Source organism: Mangifera indica, chromosome 7 (assembly GCF_011075055.1).
Source record: "Mangifera indica cultivar Alphonso chromosome 7, CATAS_Mindica_2.1, whole genome shotgun sequence".
NCBI classification, from domain to species: Eukaryota; Viridiplantae; Streptophyta; class Magnoliopsida; order Sapindales; family Anacardiaceae; genus Mangifera; species Mangifera indica.
Window position 1 is genome coordinate 11,097,380 of NC_058143.1, and position 20,260 is coordinate 11,117,639.

Sequence of the window (20,260 nt, forward strand, 5' to 3'; positions counted from 1 at the left end):
GAAACAGAAGCTACTTGCGTCATTATTTATTCTGAAAAGAAACCGAAATTTGTTTACAATCAGAATTTATAGGGACAGAGCGAAAAAACAAGCAGTAAAGATAAGCTCAACTTAGCAAGTAAATATTGGCCCTCTATTTTATGAGCATATATACAATAGCAAGTGAATCAAAGAAACATAAGAAGGAATTGGTAATAATTTTGCCATCATTTATTTATACAGGAACCCAGAATTTGATTTGATTTTTATTTCTAAACTGCATTTGATAGGGAAATAAAGATTAAAAGCCATTGGCTCATCTCCTTAGCTCATTGAGCTCCCTTTCCATCTCAGACTCTGGGAAAGGAAATGGTATGTTTGAGGGAACAACAGTTATCACAGTTGGAAGCTCTCCCTTCAGTTTTGACTGAAAAGAAAAAGAATGGGGTGATTGATGAGCAAAAGTGTGTAGCAAAGCAAACAGATGCCCTGTTGTTTACTGGTTAATTACTACTTCCTTTAAAAGTTGGAAAACTGCTTTAACATTGTGAAAGTTGAGCCGATATGCAGAATTCTTAGTTTGGCATCAAACAAACATCAACTTGGCGCTAATTCTAAAAAGAAGAATAGGAAGAAATTTGAGCTCATAAATTGCACTATCTTCAGAAGAAAGAAAACAAGTACCTTGGTGCTCACAGATTGCACTCTCTTCAATTCAGCAAAATCATCTTCAACAGCTGTACCTTCAATTACCTTGAACTGCAAAAGATACAGTTCATTTTGCACATCAAAAACATTTCCATGGAATTCTAAAAAGACACAGAAAATTGAACATCCTATGAAGCATTTTAACACTAAAAAGATCTAAAAGCTTTTATAAAATTAATGTTACGTCAATCTAATTATCCAAAATCATAAGGAGAATATTGTGACACATGAGGGTACACTAGATTTCAAATTTGCAGCTATCCAACTATCTTAGTCTCTTGGCAATGTATTCCAATAATGCATCTATTTTGCATAAAATTCTGAAGGAAAAAACATTAGCACAAAACAATATTCGTAGCAACATTTGCCATGAGATGATATAAAGCAGTTGTTAAGACTGCGAAGAAAAGAAGATATGAAGATGATTGAAAATATTACAAAAAAAAAAAAAAACTGTGTGAAAGATAAGACTGGAACTTTCCCTCAAGTTCATCTGTTGTTAATTGATTAATAGATTCTGCTTGAGCCTCCATGGTCATAACTGCAAGAATACAATATACCTTTTCAGCCACAAACATCAACATTTAGACAAGCTAAGAAATAGATTTCATTATTAATTGGCCAATCTTTTTTCTATCATTTTTGGTTAAGTTCCATTTTTTAACATACTTTTATGTAGAAGACTAGCAAGTGCTATTAACACAATTAGGAAAGTATAGCACTGAGAGAAGTTTGCCAATATTGGAATGTTAACAGATGAGAAACTTGTTTAATCACGATGATAGCATCCATTTTTTGTACCTTTTTCCTCCATTCTTTCAAAAGCTGAAAGAGCAGAGCTGGTACCCACAGTCCCAATCATTTCTTGAACTTTCATTGCAGTCCTAGCAGAAGGTATAAACCAGCCATTACAATATCATTATGTGAGAGACAGATTTTTCCAATTGGAGCAATAAGAAAAGATGAAAGATGAAGTTTAAGGAAAACTTTGCAGTGGCAGATCGAGCTCTAATTAAATCTTTCTTTGACTTTGCTTCCACTATCTTGTTCTCCAGAAGCTGTCAAAAAAGCATACAGGTTAAATCAGCCTAAAATGAAACATGTGTTCCTCTGCTCACATGGTTGCTGAAAATTGAAGTCACATGATAAACTAGTAATTGCATTAAATTATCAGCAATACACAGAGTGGATTGGCCAACAGGAAACCATATATTTCTGAATTAAATCCATTTTAGAAACTTAGCTTGACTGTACAGAATAATTTAGATATGTTCCAAAATACGAAAAAGAATAGACAAGCTAATAGATCTAACCCATCATGTAGAAACTTACTGATTCCCTAGTTTTCCATGAAATCTATAATGTAATGATATTGGACGGGTTATATGCTCGATACAGTTTAGCTAGAACAAGTTTGAGAAACTCATAGTAGATAAACACTAATTTAAATACATAAATACGAAACATATATTGCCATGGAATAGAATCGAAAAGCAACCTACCCTTGTATTAGAAACAAGTTTATCCACAAAACTCTTCTGCTGATCAAGCTGGCGTTGCAGAATCCTTGCATTGTCCTACAAAACAGTACATGTACAATCTTGAGAGATACCAATCAAATGACATACTCGAAATATCTTCCAAAAAACATCTATTCCTCATCTAGCAGTAATAAAGAAGTTCACTCCCCAGAAAACAAATCATTGAAACAAGGTTATAAAAGCTTAAACTAATCTAATCAATTCGAATGCTTACAAGATTAGTTGTGTGCAACTACTGGACAAGAACGAGCTGGTTAGGGTGCAGAATGCATTGCAAGAATAGTCATGTCTTTTAATTCTTCCAGTTAACTTTTACAAATATGTGTGTGTATAATTTTATGCAAAAATATAAATGCATACAAACATATCATCACTATAAGTGTTCACTGAACCTTGGAGAGTGCATCACCACGCTCACAGTAAACTGTAAATATGGGATCTGATTCAGGCTTTTCTTGGTAGGCATTGGAAGGAATGGGAATCTAATAATCTAGAAAATGCCAATTACATTAATACATATGAAAATGCCCTCAAAAGCAATAAAGGGATGAAAACCCCTGCAACTCAGTGCCCTTTCCGTAAGGTATTTGCACTAGTGACCCGTTACATCTTGGAACATAATAGACACACAAACTCATCTAGCTCTAGATTCACCCAAACTCATTAAGTGGAAGTCTATATATGATCATCCTTCTTGACCAATTTAAGCATTTAACTAACACTCGTGTTCCATAGATACTAAATGTTCACTTCCAAACCACTTAGTTACAAACTTATATGTATAAATACTAAAACATGAATATATATAGTGAGAAGCAAAACAAGGAAACCAAATGTCTATGCAAATTGTAACTTCTAGTCTTCCTAGCAATCATTTAAATGTTCAACGCTGCATACTTGACTTAAATCTCATCATGCTGAATTTTGAAAAGAACTTACAGCAAAAGATTTTCTTCTGGCAAGTGCATCACGAGCAAGATCATCATCTCCTTTTTGAAGAGCCAATTGGGCCCTTTCATACCTATCACCAGACAGGCATATTAAAACAGCCATCAAGATGCCTTCTATCTTTTTTCTTTTTTCTTTTTGCAAATTAGAGCTTCTGAAAATCTGAAAAATAGTTTTACCATTTCTCAAAAGCTTCTCGTGCAGCTTTACATTTATTTTCTAATTGCCTTTGTGCTGCTAAGACCTTCAGAAAAGGAAAAAAAGAAACTGAAATACGCGTTAGTCGAGAGCCTGCATGCACTCCTCGTTCCTCCATTTGCTTTACCCTTTGATATATTAAACTTGCAACATATGTTGATCCCTTAACTGGTCAGAATAAATAGATAAGGGAGATATAGGTAAACCAAGTAGAATAAAAACAATTAAAAGATAAATATAATGGACATACTTCAGCAGTCGCTTTACGAATATTTAACAAATCTCCATTCATGTCAATGTTAGAACTAATGTTTATGTCACACGTAGGAAAAAGCATGGCCAGCGTGGCAAGGAGCAATTGGCTCAGTTGACAGCTAACTTTGACCAGAAAGCTCCAAAAGAGGGAAGGAGATGTGGCAGAGAGTTAGTGAGAACGGGAGAAGGAGAGAAAAAGGAGGAGAGCAAAGCAGAGGAAGTTAAGGAAAATCAGTCAGAAAGGGAGTGAGGGAGAGTGTAGGCCTCTTGAATGCCGTGTGGAGTGTTTTGCTACTGTTGTACAGCTTGTGCCCAGTTATTTTGTAGTCAGAATCCAGATTCTGGAATGAAAAAGAATGTCTTTTGTATTCAAACTAAATGTGTACATTGATTGTGATTAATGAATATACAGTTCTCTTATTTTGATCAATTACATGCACTGTTACATTGCCTTGTGTGTTCATTTCAATGAACTTTGTTGATGCTGGAACGACTGTAGTTTGAGGATTTGCGAGAGGAAGTGGTCTGGTGCAAAGAGTGGAGGAGCAGCAGTTCGGTTGTGTAGTGGTTTTCTGGAATTTCCACCTGTGAAAACAGAGAAGGGGATTCAGGTACGTATCAATTGGTATCTGAGCAGGAAGGGAGATGACCAGGATGGAGTCTAGGATGGAGATGGTGGAAAGGGAGACACGAACGCCAAAGAGAGAATGGAAGAGCTAGGGAGTAAGGTGGGAGAAATGAGTCAAAGAATGGAGGGATTAAAAACCAGTTTGGAGACGAGCAAAAATTATTTGAGGGACCTTAGAGGTGCAACGTTAGGACAGGAACTATCCGACAGAGGGAAAACTCCAGTCGGTCAATAACCGTCACCGTCTTACTCTCTCCCAGTGGGAGAGACGACAGTGCCCACTCTTGGAATCGAGAGAAGGACGGGAGAAGAGGTAGAAACCTCTGGAGATAGAAGTAGAGAAACAGAACCGAACGAGGGTCGTAGAGATGTGTTATACCGACGACTCGACCTTCCGTTGTTTGATGGAGAAGATGCCGTTAATTGGATGTTTAAAATTGAAAGATATTTTGAGGTCAATAGACTAACAGAGGGTGAGAAGCTGATGGTTGTTGGTGTCTGTTTGGAAGGAGAGGCACTGAGTTGGTATAGATGGAGAAGGAAACGGCAGACTTTTACAGGATGGGCGAAGTTCCAAGGTGAGATGCTGAAGCAATTTCCGGTGAGCCAAGATCGTACCCTCTACAAAGAACTGTTGTCCCTCCGATAGGATGACTCGGTTCGGAATTATAGGCTGAGGTTTGAAGTCTTGTCAACAGCGGTCGAGGAGGTGACGGGGATACCTTAACGACCCTTTTCATGAACGGACTGGCCGACGACGTTCGAGCAGAGGTCAGGATGTTCAACTCTCGTTCCTTGGAGAAGATGATGGAGAGAGCTCTGCAGGTTGAAGAAAAGAATTGGGTTTTGGACACAAAGATGGGGCCCCGACTCAGAATCCGCACTACCCACCCCAGCCCAAAACCACAGCCCTTCAACTTTTCGCCCCACGTCCTACTAGCCCAATCATTTTGGCCCAGTCCAAGTATACCAGCCCCCATAGTCCAAGCCCACGACCCTTTCCATCCCATAGTTACACCCGACCCCATTTCACGCCTCAACCTGGTGTTTATTCCAACCCGGCCCAACCAACAAATAAATCGATGTCTTTTCCCTTTTCCAAAGAGTTTCATTCGACAAATACAGGGGATTTCTTACTAAGCAGAGGAGCGACCAGTTCGGAAGCATCTGTGAGCCACCCGCCGCGTGAACGGCCCTACCGACGTCTTTTCGACGACGAATTCAGAATGAAGATCGAAAAAGGGCTTTGTTTTAGGTGCGATGAGAAGTTTCATCCAGGTCATCGTTTCAAAAATCGACAAATTAGGGTTATGATCTCTTCGGAGGAAAAGGAAGAAGAGGAAGCTGAGTCGAAGAGTGAGGATACGGGAGCGATTTTGGAAGAAAAAGAAATGGAGTTGACATTGCAGTCTAGCTCTGTGAGCGACTTTCATAGTCCAAAGACGATGAAGTTTTTTGGGATAATTAGTGATAGGAAGGTGCTAATTTTATTGGACAGTGGAGCTACCCATAGCTTCGTTCGCGTGCTCTAGTGGAAGAGTTGGCTCTACCGATGGTTCCTACCAGATTCACTGTAACTCTGGGAGACGACAGAAGAATTAGGGGGATGGGAAAATACCGACAAGTTGAACTAAAATTTCAGGGAATTTCTGTAACTCAGGATTTCTTTCCCTTTGAGTTGGGGGAGATGGATGTAATTTTGGGGGTGGATTGGCTGTATAAACTAAGGGAGGTGAGGATAAATTGGAAGCTGCAGACCATGAAGTTTTAGTGGGATGGGCGACGTGCGAAAATTAATGGTGACCTTTCGATGTGTAGGATGGAATCCACATTGAAGGCCTTAGTTAATTCCATGGCAGAGGGGGGTGAAGGATTTTGGGTTGAATGTAGGAGCGTCTCACAGAACAATGAGCCAGAGACTGCCGTGGTGGACCCGAGACTCCATCCCTTACTGCTAGAATATGAAGGTCTATTTCGAGAGCCTACAGGACTACCCCCAAAAAGAGGAAGTGATCATGCCATTCGACTCGTTCAAGGGGCTCAGCCTCTTAACATCAGACCGTATAGGTACCCTCACTTCCAGAAGAACGAGATTGAGCAGATAGTGCAAGAGATGCTAGCTGCTGGAGTGATCCGATCCAGTGTGAGCCCTTATTCAAGCCCGGTGCTCCTCGTGAGAAAAAAGGATGGTGGGTGGAGGTTTTGTGTCGACTATTGGGCACTCAATAAAATTACGATTCTGGACAAATTTCCTATCCCTGCCATTGACGAACTCCTGGATGAGCTTTCCAGAGCCACCATATTCAGCAAGCTTGATCTGAAATCGAGCTACCACCAAATTCGCATCAAGGAAGGAGATGTCGAGAAAACAGCTTTTCGAACGCATGACGAGCATTACGAATTTCTTGTAATGCCTTTCAGGCTTTCGAATACGCCTGCCACTTTCCAAGTAGTGATGAATGAACTGTTTCAGCCTTATCTACGCCAATATGTGTTAGTTTTTTTTTATGACATTCTTGTTTACAGCCGCAGGTTCGAAGATCACGAGAAGCAGCTGCGAGTGGTTTTGGAATTGCTACGAGACCATCAATTTGTGGTGAACTGGAAGAAATGTGCTTTCGGTCAGACGGAGATTAATTATCTGGGCCATACTGTCTCGGAAAAAGGGGTGGCTACCGATCCTCACAAAGTGCAGGCTATGCTCGAATGGCCTATTCCCTGAGACCTCCGAAATCTCAGAGGATTCTTAGGACTAACTAGCTACTATAGAAGATTTGTACGGGGACTATAGAAAAATCATCGAACCCCTTACGAAGCTTCTGAAAAAGGATGTTTTCTAGTGAACGGGTGAATCAACCATGGCATTTGAAAGACTAAAGAAAGCCATGTGTTCGGTACCAGTGCTAGCTCTCCCGAATTTTTTTAAAGAATTTGTAATTGAGACAGACGCCTCTGGATTGGGATTGGGAGCGGTGCTAATGCAAGAAGGAAGACTGTTGGCATTTATCAGCAAGGTTTTATCCATCCAAAACCGCCAAAAGTCAGTGTATGAGAGAGAGCTGATGGCAATAGTCTTAGCTTTCTAGAAGTGGCGACATTATCTGCTAGGACGCCATTTCAAGGTTCAAACGGATCAGCGCAGTCTAAGGTTCCTCATTGATCAGAGAGTTCTGGGTAGTGAACAGCAAAAATGGGTCATGAAAATGTTGGGGTTCGATTTCGAAATTCAGTATAAGCCCAGGTGAGAAAATAAGGTAGCGGACACCCTTTCACAAAATCCAAATTTTGAAGGTGAATTGCTAGCAGTTTCGGCAGTGCAGATGGTAGGATTAGACGAAGTGGAGCGTGAGATAACCAGTGATAGGAAGTTGCAGGGGATTATACACGACTTACTACAAAACCCGAGAGTCCATGAAGGATACAATCTGAGAAACGGAAGGCTGCTCTACCGTGGCAAGTTAGTCCTTCCCAAGGATTCTTCTTTCATTCCCAAATTCCTTAAGGAATTTCATTCTTCACCTTACGGAGGGCATTTCGGCTTCTTTCGGACTTACAAAAAGACTACCCTGGTGCTGTTTTGGGAGGGTATGAAGGCTGATATTCAAAGGTTTGTGTCCGAATGTGACATTTGTCAGAGAATGAAATACTAGTGTGTTTCCCCTGCTGGCTTACTCCAACCACTGTCGATTCCCAGCCAAGTATGAGAGGATGTCTCGATGGATTTTATAGAAGGCCTTCCGAAAGCCTCTAATATGGATACAATCCTAGTTGTGATCGATCGTCTAACCAAGTATGCCCATTTTTTAACTTTGAAGCATCCTTTTACAGCAGCAGAAGTGGCACAGAAATACATTCGCAAAGTGGTTAAGTTGCATGGATTCCCTCGAACGATAGTGTCGGACCGTGATAGAATATTCCTGAGTCGTTTTTGGGCTGAAATTTTCAGAGCGGCGGGTACCTCCCTTAAGTTTAGCTCCTCATACCACCCACAAACGAATGGACAAACGGAAGTGGCGAATCGCAGCCTGGAGACTTATTTAAGAAGCTTTTGTTTCAGACAGCCAAGACAATGGCCTAAATGGGTCTCTTGGGCAGAATATTGGTTCAATACCACATACAATTCGTCTTCAGGTATGTCACCCTTCAAGGCACTGTATGATCGAGACCCTCCTGTCTTGTTAAGGTGGGTTGAAGAGATTTCGAGAGTGGAAGAAGTTAATCAGATGATTAAGGAGAGAAACAACATTTTGGATGAATTGAAAGAGAGTTAGCCAAAGCCCAAGAGAGAATGAAAAGATACGCTAATAAAGGGAGGAAGGAATTACAGTTTCAGCTTGGAGATTGGGTGTATTTGAAGATGCAACCCTACAGGTTTCATTCGCTAGCGACCCGTCCTAATGAAAAACTGAGCCCTCGCTATTACGGGCTCTATAAAGTCGTTGAGAAAATAGGGACAGTAGCTTACCGACTGTCGCTTCCACCATCAGCTAAAATGCACTTTGTTTTTCATGTCTCACAGTTTAAGAGACATGTAAGACCTTCTGTCTCAATTCAGCAACTGCCAGAGTGCATGACTGAAGAGGGAGAATTAGAGGTTCAGCCACAACAGATACTATAGTACAGATATTCTGTAAAAGGGGAGCTGGAAATATTAGTTCAGTGGAAAGGCTTGCCAGAATGTGAGAATTCATGGGAGTCATTTTCTTCTTTCCACAGCCTATTTCCTCATTTTCACCTTGAGGACAAGGTGCCTCTCGATAGGAGGGGTAATGTTAGAACTAATGTTTATGTCACACGTAGGAAAAAGCATGACCAGCGTGGCAAGGAGCAATTGGCTCAGTTGGCAGCTAACTTTGACTAGAAAGCTCCAAAAGAGAGAAAGAGATGTGGCAGAGAGTTGGTGAGAATGGGAGAACGAGAGAAAGAAGGAGAGCAGAGCAGAGGCAGTTAAGGAAAATCAGTCAGAAAGGGAGTGAGGGAGAGTGCAGGCCTCGTGAATGCCATGTGGAGTGTTTTGCTACTATTGTACAACTTGTGCCCAGTTATTTTGTAGTCAGAATCCAAATTCTGGAATGAAAAAGAATGTCTTTTGTATTCAAACTGAATGTGTACATTGATTGTGATTAATGAATATACAGTTCTCTTATTTTGATCAATTACATGCACTGTTACATTGCTTTGTGTGTTCATTTCAATGAACTTTGTTAATGTTGGAACGACTGTAGTCTAAGAAGCACGGAAACGCATAGCAGTGTGCGTTTCCACGAATCCGAAACGTTTTGGTTTCTGAAACGGCCTGAAACTGGTACGAAACGTTTCGGGGTCGTTTCGATAATTTTAGATAAAAGGGAAACGCGTTTCTTTAACCTAAAGAGTTTCCTATGCATACCAGGATTCTGAAAGTGCATCATAAATGGATTCTAAAAAGATTTTGAAAATAAATAACAAAAATAGTTTCCTGTATGTAATAGTCTTCTGGGCGTCTTCTCTTCTTTGCTGTCAATCTCCTTTGTCGTCAATTTGCTGGGCGTCTTCTTCTTCTGCTGGGTGTCTTCTTCTCTTCTTTGCTGTCCTGGGCGTCTTCTTCTTCTCTGAAACACTGGCTGGAAGAAACAAATCTCTGTGAAAAAAGTATGAGTTTTCTTGCCCTTCTATGATATAAATTAATTTATATAGATTTGAATTTAATGCATCTCTGGGCCAAGATTATAATTCTGTTGCGTCTTCCAGATTTGTTAGCTTTCCAAGATTTGTTAGTTTCCCAGGACTTTTATTTTATTATAAAACATATATTAAATTATTATATATACTCTACATCAGCCTGCCTTTTGCTCAAAGTAGAATTAGACTCCATTAGCCTTTGTCGTCAATGCATGCTTTCTTCCAGATGTGTCAACCTTAACCTTGGAATTCTAATTTATTATAAAATATATTTTAAAACATTAAATTATTTGCTCTATTCCCCCTAATATATATATATATATATATATATATATATATATATATATATATATATATATATATATATATATATATAATGCAATTTGGTTAATTTTTGCAATATATATATATATCATGAATATAATTTGTAATTATAATCCATAATTTATTTTATTAATAATTATTGAATATTTGATTTTATATAATTTAATCGAATAATTTTATAGTTTGTAATTTAGTTATTCTTGTTTAATTTGAATATTATTTATAGATAAAAGTTTTCCTATAATTAAATTGATTTATTTATGTTTCCAATTTATGTTTTTATTTCAGTTGTGTAGTAAGCTGTCAAGAAGAATAGTCGGTGATTTATGTGATTTGGTTGATTTTTTTGATAAATTCTAGCAAATTGTTGGTGATACTGAATTTGAGTTAATCATTAATGGATTCTGCTACTGGTAAGGAAAATTCAAATTCTAAAAGTAGTAGTAGTAGTGGGGGTTCTGCAAAAAAGAATAATGATGAAGACTAAAATCCATTGTGGAAATATGTCACAAAAATTGAGAAACTTAGAGAATCAGGGGGTACATGCAAATGGGTTTGTAATTTTTGTCAGAAAGAAAGGCAAGGGACTTATACTAGAGTTAAAGCTCACCTATTAAAAATTACGGGGAAAGGAATCGGTGCTTGTTCTAAAGTGAAATTTGAAGATTTAGTAGAAATGAGAAAATTAGATGATGAAGCTACCAATAAGGTTTATAATTCTCAACCTAAGGAAGTGTCATTGCCTAGTAGTACTACTAATGTAAATCAATCATTGTCTTTATCCTTACCGTTACCGAGTGGGTCAAATCTTTTTTTAAAGAAGAGAAAAGTTGATGATTCTCCTATTTCTAAATCTTTTGACATACAAACTAGAGCTCAATTAGATGAGAAAATTGCTAGAATATTTTACACTGGTGGTCTCCCTTTTAATTTTGCTAGGAATTCAAACTATATTAGTGCCTTTTCATTTGCAGCTAATCATTCATTGGGTGGTTATGTGCCTCTTAGGTATAATAAATTAAGAACTACACTACTTCAGCAAGAGAAAACAAATGTGGAAAGGTTATTGGAATCTATTAAAAGCACTTGGATGGAAAAAAGGGTTAGTATTATTAGTGATGGATGGAGTGACCCACAAAGGAGACCTTTAATTAACTTCATAGTAGTTTGTGAATCAGACCCGATGTTTATTAAAGCTGTTAATTGTGCATGTGAAGTTAAAGATAAATATTTCATTGCTAATTTATTGAAGGAGATAATTGATGAGGTTGGTCATCAAAAAGTAGTTCAAGTAATAACTGATAATGTTAAAAATTGTAAAGGTGTTGGGGAAATCATTGAAGGTATGTTTCCACATATTTATTGGACTCCATGTGTTGTGCATACTTTGAATCTAGCTTTGAAAAATATATGTGCAGCTAAAAATGTGGAATCTAATCAAGAGACATATGATGAATGTCATTGGATAACTGATGTTTATGGTGATGTTATGGTAATTAAAAACTTCATAATGAACCATTCAATGCGATTGGCTATGTTTAATCGATTTAGTCCTTTGAAATTACTTTCAGTTGCGGACACTCGTTTTGCTTCTGTTGTTGTTATGCTCAAAAGATTTAAATTAATTAAGGGTGCTCTAGAATCAATGATTGTAAGTGAACAATGGGGACAATATAGAGAAGATGATTAAGGCAAAGCAAGATTTGTTCGTGATAAGGTGTTAGATGAGAATTGGTGGGCGAAGGTCAATTACATTCTTGCTTTTACTGCACCGATTTATGATATGATTTGAATGTGTGATACAAATAAGTCATGTCTTCATTTGATTTATGAGAATTGGGATTCTATGATTGAAAAAGTTAAATCAATTATTTATGAACATGAAGGAAAGTTTTCTACCCAAGATTCTCCTTTCTATTCAGTGATCTATAGTATTCTTTATGATCGTTGGGCAAAAAGTAATACTCCACTCCATTGTCTAGCTCATTCGTTGAATCCAAGGTAAATATCTAATTGAATTATATATTTCTTTCATACTTATTTGATATATTTATTTATTAAATTGGGTATTAATTTGTTAACTATTTGATATATCTATTATTTGTGAAGGTTTTATAGTGAACAGTGGCTTGAAGGAGGTGACGGTAGAGTGTTTCCTCATATGGATGGGGAAGTATCTATTGAGAGGAACAAATGTTTTAGAAGGATCTTTTCTAAAGATGAGCGTTTTAAAGCATTGGATGAGTATGCTAACTTCTCTCTCAAAAGTGGACCGTTTGAAGATCCTGATTCAATTGGTGCTAGATTTAATACAGAACCGATGAAGTGGTGGGGATGTTTTGGTTCAAATGCTCCATTGCTTCAAAAGTTAGCATTCAGAGTACTTGGACAACCTAGTTCCTCCTCTTGTTGTGAAAGAAATTGAAGTACTTATTCCTTCATTCATTCAATTAGAAGGAATAAATTAATTCCAAAACGTGCAAAAGATTTGGTTTTTGTTCATAACAATCTTCGTTTATTGTCAAAGGTTAACTTTAAGTATTATGATCGTAAGGAGAAGATGTGGGATGTTGGTGGAGATGACTTTGAGAGTATGGAAGATGTGGGAGTTCTTCAATTAGCCAACCTGTCATTAGATGAACCAGAATTTGAGTCTGTTTTTTTCGATGAAGATGCAAATGACATAATGGATAAGGAGAATGATCAAATAGAGAAAATATAATAAATATTTTACTATTTTTTAAATTTTTTATTATATTTTATTTGATGACTTTGATATTGACCCTTGGAAATTATTATTTTGATGAAATAATATTGAGTTTGTAGGTTGATTTATTTACATTGTGATAAAATATATTGATTTATATAAATGTTTATTTTCCATTTTAAAAGATGAATATATAAGTATTGATTTAATTTATACATACATGTTTCAAGAACTTGAATTTGTAATTTATTTTTAGTACAAAATTATTTTGTTATATGTTATTTTAAATTGGTTGGAAAAAATCAATTGTTGTATTTTTTTAATTAAAATATAGGTTATTGTATTTTTTATAAAAATTTCATATTTATAAAAAAAAAACTCTATATTTTTTATATTTACACGTTTTCTCACGTTTCCGTTTCCTAATTTTTTAAGGAAATACGATTCCACGTTTCCGTTTCCACGTTTACATGTTTCCGTTTCCGTGCTACCTAGACTGTAGTTTGAGGATTTGCGAGAGGAAGTGGTCTGGTGCAGAGAGTGGAGGAGCAGCAGCTGGGTTGTGTAGTGGTTTTCTGGAATTTCCACCTGTGAAAACAGAGAAGGGGATTCAGGTACGTATCAGTCAATAATAGCTTGATCTATGATCTTCACCGGGTCTTCAAAGTTTGCCAGAATAGCATTTACATATGACTTCAAGATTTAGATCTTAATAAGTAAACGAGTCCACAGATCCTATCAGAAAAATCTGCAATATAAATGTATTCGAAGAGCTTACTCAGAAAATTCTTGCTAACCGCTCAAAAATATTCATCCCAGAGCCATAAGTACCTCCACCAAGACCGTTACATTTTAACCTATCATTGCATGTTAATCTTAGCTGACTAACTCTCCGTTCTCCAACTGCAAGAAAAAAACATTTATTCATATCAGAAGTTTTGAAACATAATACTTTAAGAAACAATTATAAGAGTAAGCAATAGAAGATTGTCAACCACTGTAAGACATCAAGAATTTTATTCCATAAAGCTTCTGAGCAAAAAAGTTAACAAAAAAACACATTAGTCTACACATGACATAGATACAAACAAAATTTTCAAGAAAAACAAAGTAAAGTGAGACAAAACATATTTCGATCATACATCAAAACCTTTATCCACAATTTTATGCTAGTAACAGACAACTTTATATTTACGACATTCAACATCTAATCTAAGTGAAATATGATTTCAATAAATAATTATTTTGATAATATAAAATGCAGTATTCCTAAATATTATAATTTTTACATTATAACTTGCCCAAGAACATTATCAAGTCAAAGAAGATTCTGTTGAGGAATTATTATCCACAAGATGGGTAATTCTTCAGTGACATTATCTTGTTATTGGTGAGTTTATTTTTGTCACATTTAACATAAAAATGATAAGAAAATTTAACTGTAGACAACTTAATGTTGGTAACATGCTCCATCTTTCCACTCTAATTTTGTACAAAATGAAATCTCACTTAAGAAACAAGTATCATAACGACTTAACAATGCAGAAAGCAATAAAATGGAAAGGGAAAGAGAGAGAGAGAGAGAGAGAGAGAGAGAGAGAGAGAGAGAGAGAGAGAAGTAACAAATACATTATATTGTAAAATTCACAAACCTTCAAGGCCAACGAAAGAAGATTTGAGAGGGGGAAGCCTGACGGTGCATGGCCTATCAGAAGAAAAAAATGATAAAGAAGAAGACATGGGTGTGATTCCTGGTGCTCTTAAGGCCATGTTTTGATTGATTTTGGAATATTAAAATAAAACCCAGGTCTTGGAAGTGTTGCAGAAAATTAAATTAGTGAAGATATATAAATAAATAAGTTTTGTTGGTGGAGTTCTGGGTAACAGTGAGAGTAAGCCAATGCAGGGACCGGAGAGCTAAGAGGGAGAGGCTTACTTGCGTTGCAAGTTTGTACAAGGGATGCTAACTGCAAATTTCCATTTATCCCCTTTACCTCTTTCTCTAATTATTATTTGCCCTTTCCATCTTCAAAGCTTTTTACCTAATTCGGATAAATTTCTCAATGAAAAATTAATGTTTGGCTTAAGTCTTTAAGAGATATCTTTGTTTTTAATTTATCACCAAAATATGCTTTTAAAAATATTTGGTTCTCGTCCTTTTTTTTTTTTCAAATCTATTTATAAAACTCAACTATTATACGCCACCTAAAAATTAAATCTAAATTATATTAATTGAATTATATATCATATCATATATTAAAAATTTTATTTTACATACTATTTGTTAAATATATTAATTTATGTTAATAATATATATCATATCATATATATATGTTATATTATATTAATTTAATAATTTAATAATAAATTATTTTTTATATAATTAATAAATAAATAAAAATTTATTATTTTTAACATTTTAACGCAAACTATCCGGCTTTCTAATTCATCATTCATTCCCAAATAAAGGTTCATTTGACCCCCCCTCTGCAAATCTCTCAACCCTAAACTCAGTCTCTCTCTCTCACCATGGCGTCTCTCCCTCTCTCCCTCTCTCTCCACCATTCCCCCAAACCCTTCATTTCCAATTTCAACCCTCGCTTATCAACGGCCAAGATCTTCCTTTCCCCCAAATTGACCCCAACTCACAGACCCAAATCCATTCGCACCGTCAAAATGTCCTACAAAAACAACTCACCTTCATCCTTCACAACCCCCGCCCCGGAACGCCTCATCTCCGCCGTCGCCTATACTCTCCCTTTCTTCAACTCCCTCCAATATGGCCGTTACCTCTTTATGCAGTACCCCCAATTGGGCCTCCTCTTCGATCCCTTTCTGCCCCTACTGGGCCTCTACCGGGCCGTCCCGTATGCCAGCTTCGTCGCCTTCTTTGCGCTCTATTTGGGCGTTGTTAGAAACCCTAGTTTCAGCCGCTATGTCAGGTTCAACGCGATGCAGGCCGTTACTTTAGACGTCCTTCTGGTGGTGCCGTTGCTCTTGACCCGGATTTTCAACCCGGGTCGCGCCGGCATAGGGTTCAAGTTGATGGTTTGGGGCCACAATGCGGTGTTTGTTTTCAGTTGCTTTTGTTTTGTGTATGGGTTGATTTGTTCTATGTTGGGTAAAACTCCGTATTTGCCCTTCGTTGCGGGTGCAGCTGGAAGGCAACTTTAGGTTGTACGTTTTGGGATATTTTTGAACTTTTCGGGGGAATGCACAAATGGTAGAAGCGGGGCTAAAGGGTTTCTGCTGTTTAAGAAGTAATGTTTTGAGGAGGTAATTTTGATGTTAGTAGTGGTGCTTGTTGCTAGAGGAGGTTGTACCTTTTGGAGTAGTTTTTGAAATTTTTGAATTGAGAGGTACAAGTGGGCGAAGCTGGTCAATTTAGGGTATGTGTGATTTGTTAAATGCTTTGATCTGCCCTTTTTTTTCTCTTAAGGTATTCGTAATTACAGCGTTGAGTTATTCAATTTTAGTTCTTTATTAGTTTAATTTTTAAAATGATTCGTTTTGCATGAACTTTTATTAATATTAACAGAAACCTAAATGATTGCAAATGAGTCGAGTTATTGTGAGCTACCCGTGTATTTGTTTAGTTAAACCAAGGATGATAACGGGGAGGTGTTGAAAGAGGACATCTATCCTCATCTGAAGATATTAGTCTCCATTTCCGTTACGAGAATGACAAAGATTTTTTATCTCTTTCTCGTGAGAAAAAATCTCTTTTCTATTTTCTCTTATCTCTGTTCCTATTTCAGCAAGAAAAAATCTTCTTTTCTAATCTTCTAAATATAATATAAATATATTAAATAACAAAATTAACTAAGAATAAAACTAACTTAATATTAAATGTTATAAATATCATATATTAATATATATTATTATTTTAAAGAAAAAATATTAATATAAATAGATAGGGATGGGGATAGAAGCCGAGAAGGGACGAGGTGAAGAGGAGACATATTTTTTGTCTCTAATTAGGAAATATTTTTCGTTCTCATCATCGATTGTTATGATATTTTTTGTTTTTATCTTCATTTTCGTGCTCTTTTTTATTTTTATTGAAAAATATTCTCGCAATTAAGGTTGGAGAGAGTCGAGAACTTTAAATTTATATCAAAATTGTCATCTCTAAATTAAATTGAATTTAAGTTTGACCTTATTATTGTTTGAATGAGTTTACTAGTTTATGAATTGTTTTGAATATTACATGTATACAATTAAAATATTATTATTTAATTTTAAAAAATATAAAAAATAACTGATAAATATAAATTATAAAGTTTTACTTTAATATTTTAAAGAGTTTGAGTTAGTTATTCTTGTCCTCAACACGGGTTGAATCTTATAACTTTTTAGTTTGATAAGTTTGAACTTTGCTTGCATGTAATTAAGCTGAAAATTATTCGGCTTGGTTTGATTACATCCATAATTTCTATCAATATAGTCTTTAGTCTTTGGTGTTACCATCTAGGCCAAGTATATTTGGAAACTAGCACATAATTTTTTGGATAATCTTTCTTTCTCTCTAATTAAGAATCCATCCATGTCATATTTCTTTTGCACATTAATAAAATGGTCAAAATCAAAGTTCCCAAGGATTTTTAAAAAATAAAACTATTTACATTAATAATGAATATTAATTAATATTATAATAATAATGTGTTATTATGTGATTTGATAATTTTAAATTAAAAATTAAATAACATCTAGTTATATTGTAACATATCATCATTATTATACAAAGTAAAGTCAAAATACTTATTCCCACTAAAAATTTAGTGAAATGACAAATCTCTACTTGTTAATTTTGAAAAAACTATTATCCAGCGTTATATTATTACAAGTAATGATTTCTATCTAGACTTGACAATTCGTATTTGTGTTATGTTAGTTCAAATTAAAAACAGTGGTGGGTCATACCAGGGTAGCTTCGATGCGGCTTTTTAGGTTGTGTTAAGCCTAAACCTTGTATAGTTGCGGGCTTTCATACTGGTTGGCTTGGCTCACGTAAACGAAAAGGTCCAAGACACAATTCTATATATATAGTATCGTGCCATGTCGAGCCCTAAATGAGGCAACTCGTTTTTATATTAATAAAAAAATGAAGTAAAAAAATAATTATTTGAACTTACTAGTATAAATTTTCTTCCAAATTACTACAATTGAGGATTGTAAATTATAAGTTGATCTTTCAAATCATATTTTATTTATATTTTTAGATAATGTAAAATTATTTTGTTTGACCCCAAGATATTTTAATTATGTCAAAATTAAGTTTAAAGTTGATAATTAATAATTATTGAGCTAATAAAGTTCATAACCTAAAATTTTAATGACCAAAAGATAAGCGAAATGTTGATGTTTATCTTTTTAAGTCGGAGACGCCCGTCCCAAATGAGATGTCAATCCTTTTGCTAGTCTTATGTCAATCTTTAAAAGTTTAGAGCTCTTGTGAATTTTTGCTAGATGAACAAGGATGTTCGTCATAAATTAAGAGGCATTCATCCTTTACTAGAAGACGATCATGAAATACCCATTCCCTCTCCAACGCATTCATAAGCAAAATTAGGATGGTCAACAAAGTCAACACATTGAGACGTCCGTCCCTTGCCCATCCTCTCATGTTTGATGCTTTCTATAATTTTAAGGAGCATGGCAAGACACCCATCTTGGAAAAAGGGACATCTGTCTCTTGAATGACATGTTTTCAGAATTCAACTGTTAGATGACTATTTCAAAACCACCAAAGTAAGGATGTGTAAGAGGATGTTTGTCCTCTCCCATTTTCAAGGTTAAAACGTCTTTTTCACAAGTCAATGACTAATAAAATCATTTCAATGAATCTTTCAAGTCTCAAAGCTATATAAACAAGTTGGATTGAAGACAAAAGGGTTAGAGAACATATCTAAAACATTCAAGAATTCTCATCTCAATCTCTAAGCTCTTAATCTCTCTCTAAAAACCAAAATCTCATATCTTTTAAAGAAACATTTATACACATTAGTAAAATCAACTTATAAGAGGCATATTTTATTTGTAAATCTTTATCCTAATTACATTTGGGTGAAATCACGTATCACTACTGTAAAGAGGTGCAATCCCGAGTTAACTAGTATAATTCAAAAGTGATTCAAGTGAAAACTTCAAGCCAATTGCTTGAAGAATCCAATTTTCCTTTGCTTTATATTTTGATTGTTCATTGATTTTTGTTTGTGGCATCTTGAGTAAAAATTCAATTTAGTAATTTTGGCATTTAATTTTTTAATAATTCTATTCACCCTCCTCTATGATTAATTTGCCATTAAAAGTTTTTTTTAATTTTCTATTACTAATTGTCGTAATCAATTAAAGAAAACTTTTTTATTTTATCAGTAATACATCAATAGATTTATTTTCTTTAACTACATCTTCTTAACTTACTTAATATTTGGGCTAAGATAATTATTTTTCATACACTCAACCATCAAGAATAACCGCATAACTTATGTGAGTGTTTGTCTGACAATGTGTCTCACATTTTTTCTATATCTGCTATTATCACAATTTCGTTAATGTCTATTAACAACTTAGTTTTTATTTTGCTTTTATAATTTTGTTAATTATTATTTTTGTTTAAAATATTTTGATAATGAAAATACTTAATATATTTTAAACGAAAAAAGTGTTCAAATGATTGGGACGACTTCACTTTTGTAAAATCAATTGATCAATAATTGATGCAATATAAACACTATAATAGAGACCGTGTAAGATCTATATTATAGTATTTACATTACATCAATTTCTGATCAATTGAGTCTACAAAAGTAAAGTCCTCTCAATCCTTTGCACATATTTTTCATATAAAACATATTAAGTTTTTTCATTATAAAAATATTTTAAAGAAAAATAATAATTAACAAAATTAAAAAGAAGAAAAAGAAATTATGTTATTAATAAACATTAAGAAAATGGTGATAGTAATAGGTATAGCAAAAATTATGACTAACATTGTCTAAAGGTCATGTGCGTGAGTTACTTAGTTTTTTTTGTTAGCAAAGCGTATAAAATATAGTTGTCATGACTTAAATATAAGGTAAGTCACGAAGACGCAATTAGAGAACACAAGTGCACCACGACAACATCGATAAAATAAAAAGTTTCCTTTAATAGGATATGACAATTAGTAATAGAAAATAATTTTACATCATTTGAAAATATAATAATATAGTTGTCTTAGCTCAAGCATATGCAATCTTGCACACATGCAAAACACTAAATGTGATATTGGACCTAGATGCAATCAAATACAACAATGCACATATTATG

At 35.2% G+C, this 20,260-nt stretch overlaps 1 protein-coding gene and 1 pseudogene across 1 annotated transcript; one reads left to right on the forward strand and one right to left on the reverse strand.

The window, feature by feature from the left end:
• The window catches only part of LOC123221719, a 27,567-nt pseudogene continuing 7,307 nt past the window's right edge, over nt 1-20,260 (reverse strand).
• LOC123221720 (protein TIC 20-II, chloroplastic) lies at nt 15,397-16,419 on the forward strand. Its single transcript, XM_044644622.1, has one exon. The coding sequence runs from the start codon at nt 15,479-15,481 to the stop codon at nt 16,121-16,123; it is 645 nt and encodes a 214-aa protein (XP_044500557.1). The 5' UTR covers nt 15,397-15,478; the 3' UTR covers nt 16,124-16,419.

Bases quoted from the DNA above. Each gene is read 5' to 3' on its own strand.
- LOC123221720 (XM_044644622.1), top strand. From the start codon at position 15,479: ATGGCGTCTCTCCCTCTCTCCCTCTCTCTCCACCATTCCCCCAAACCC.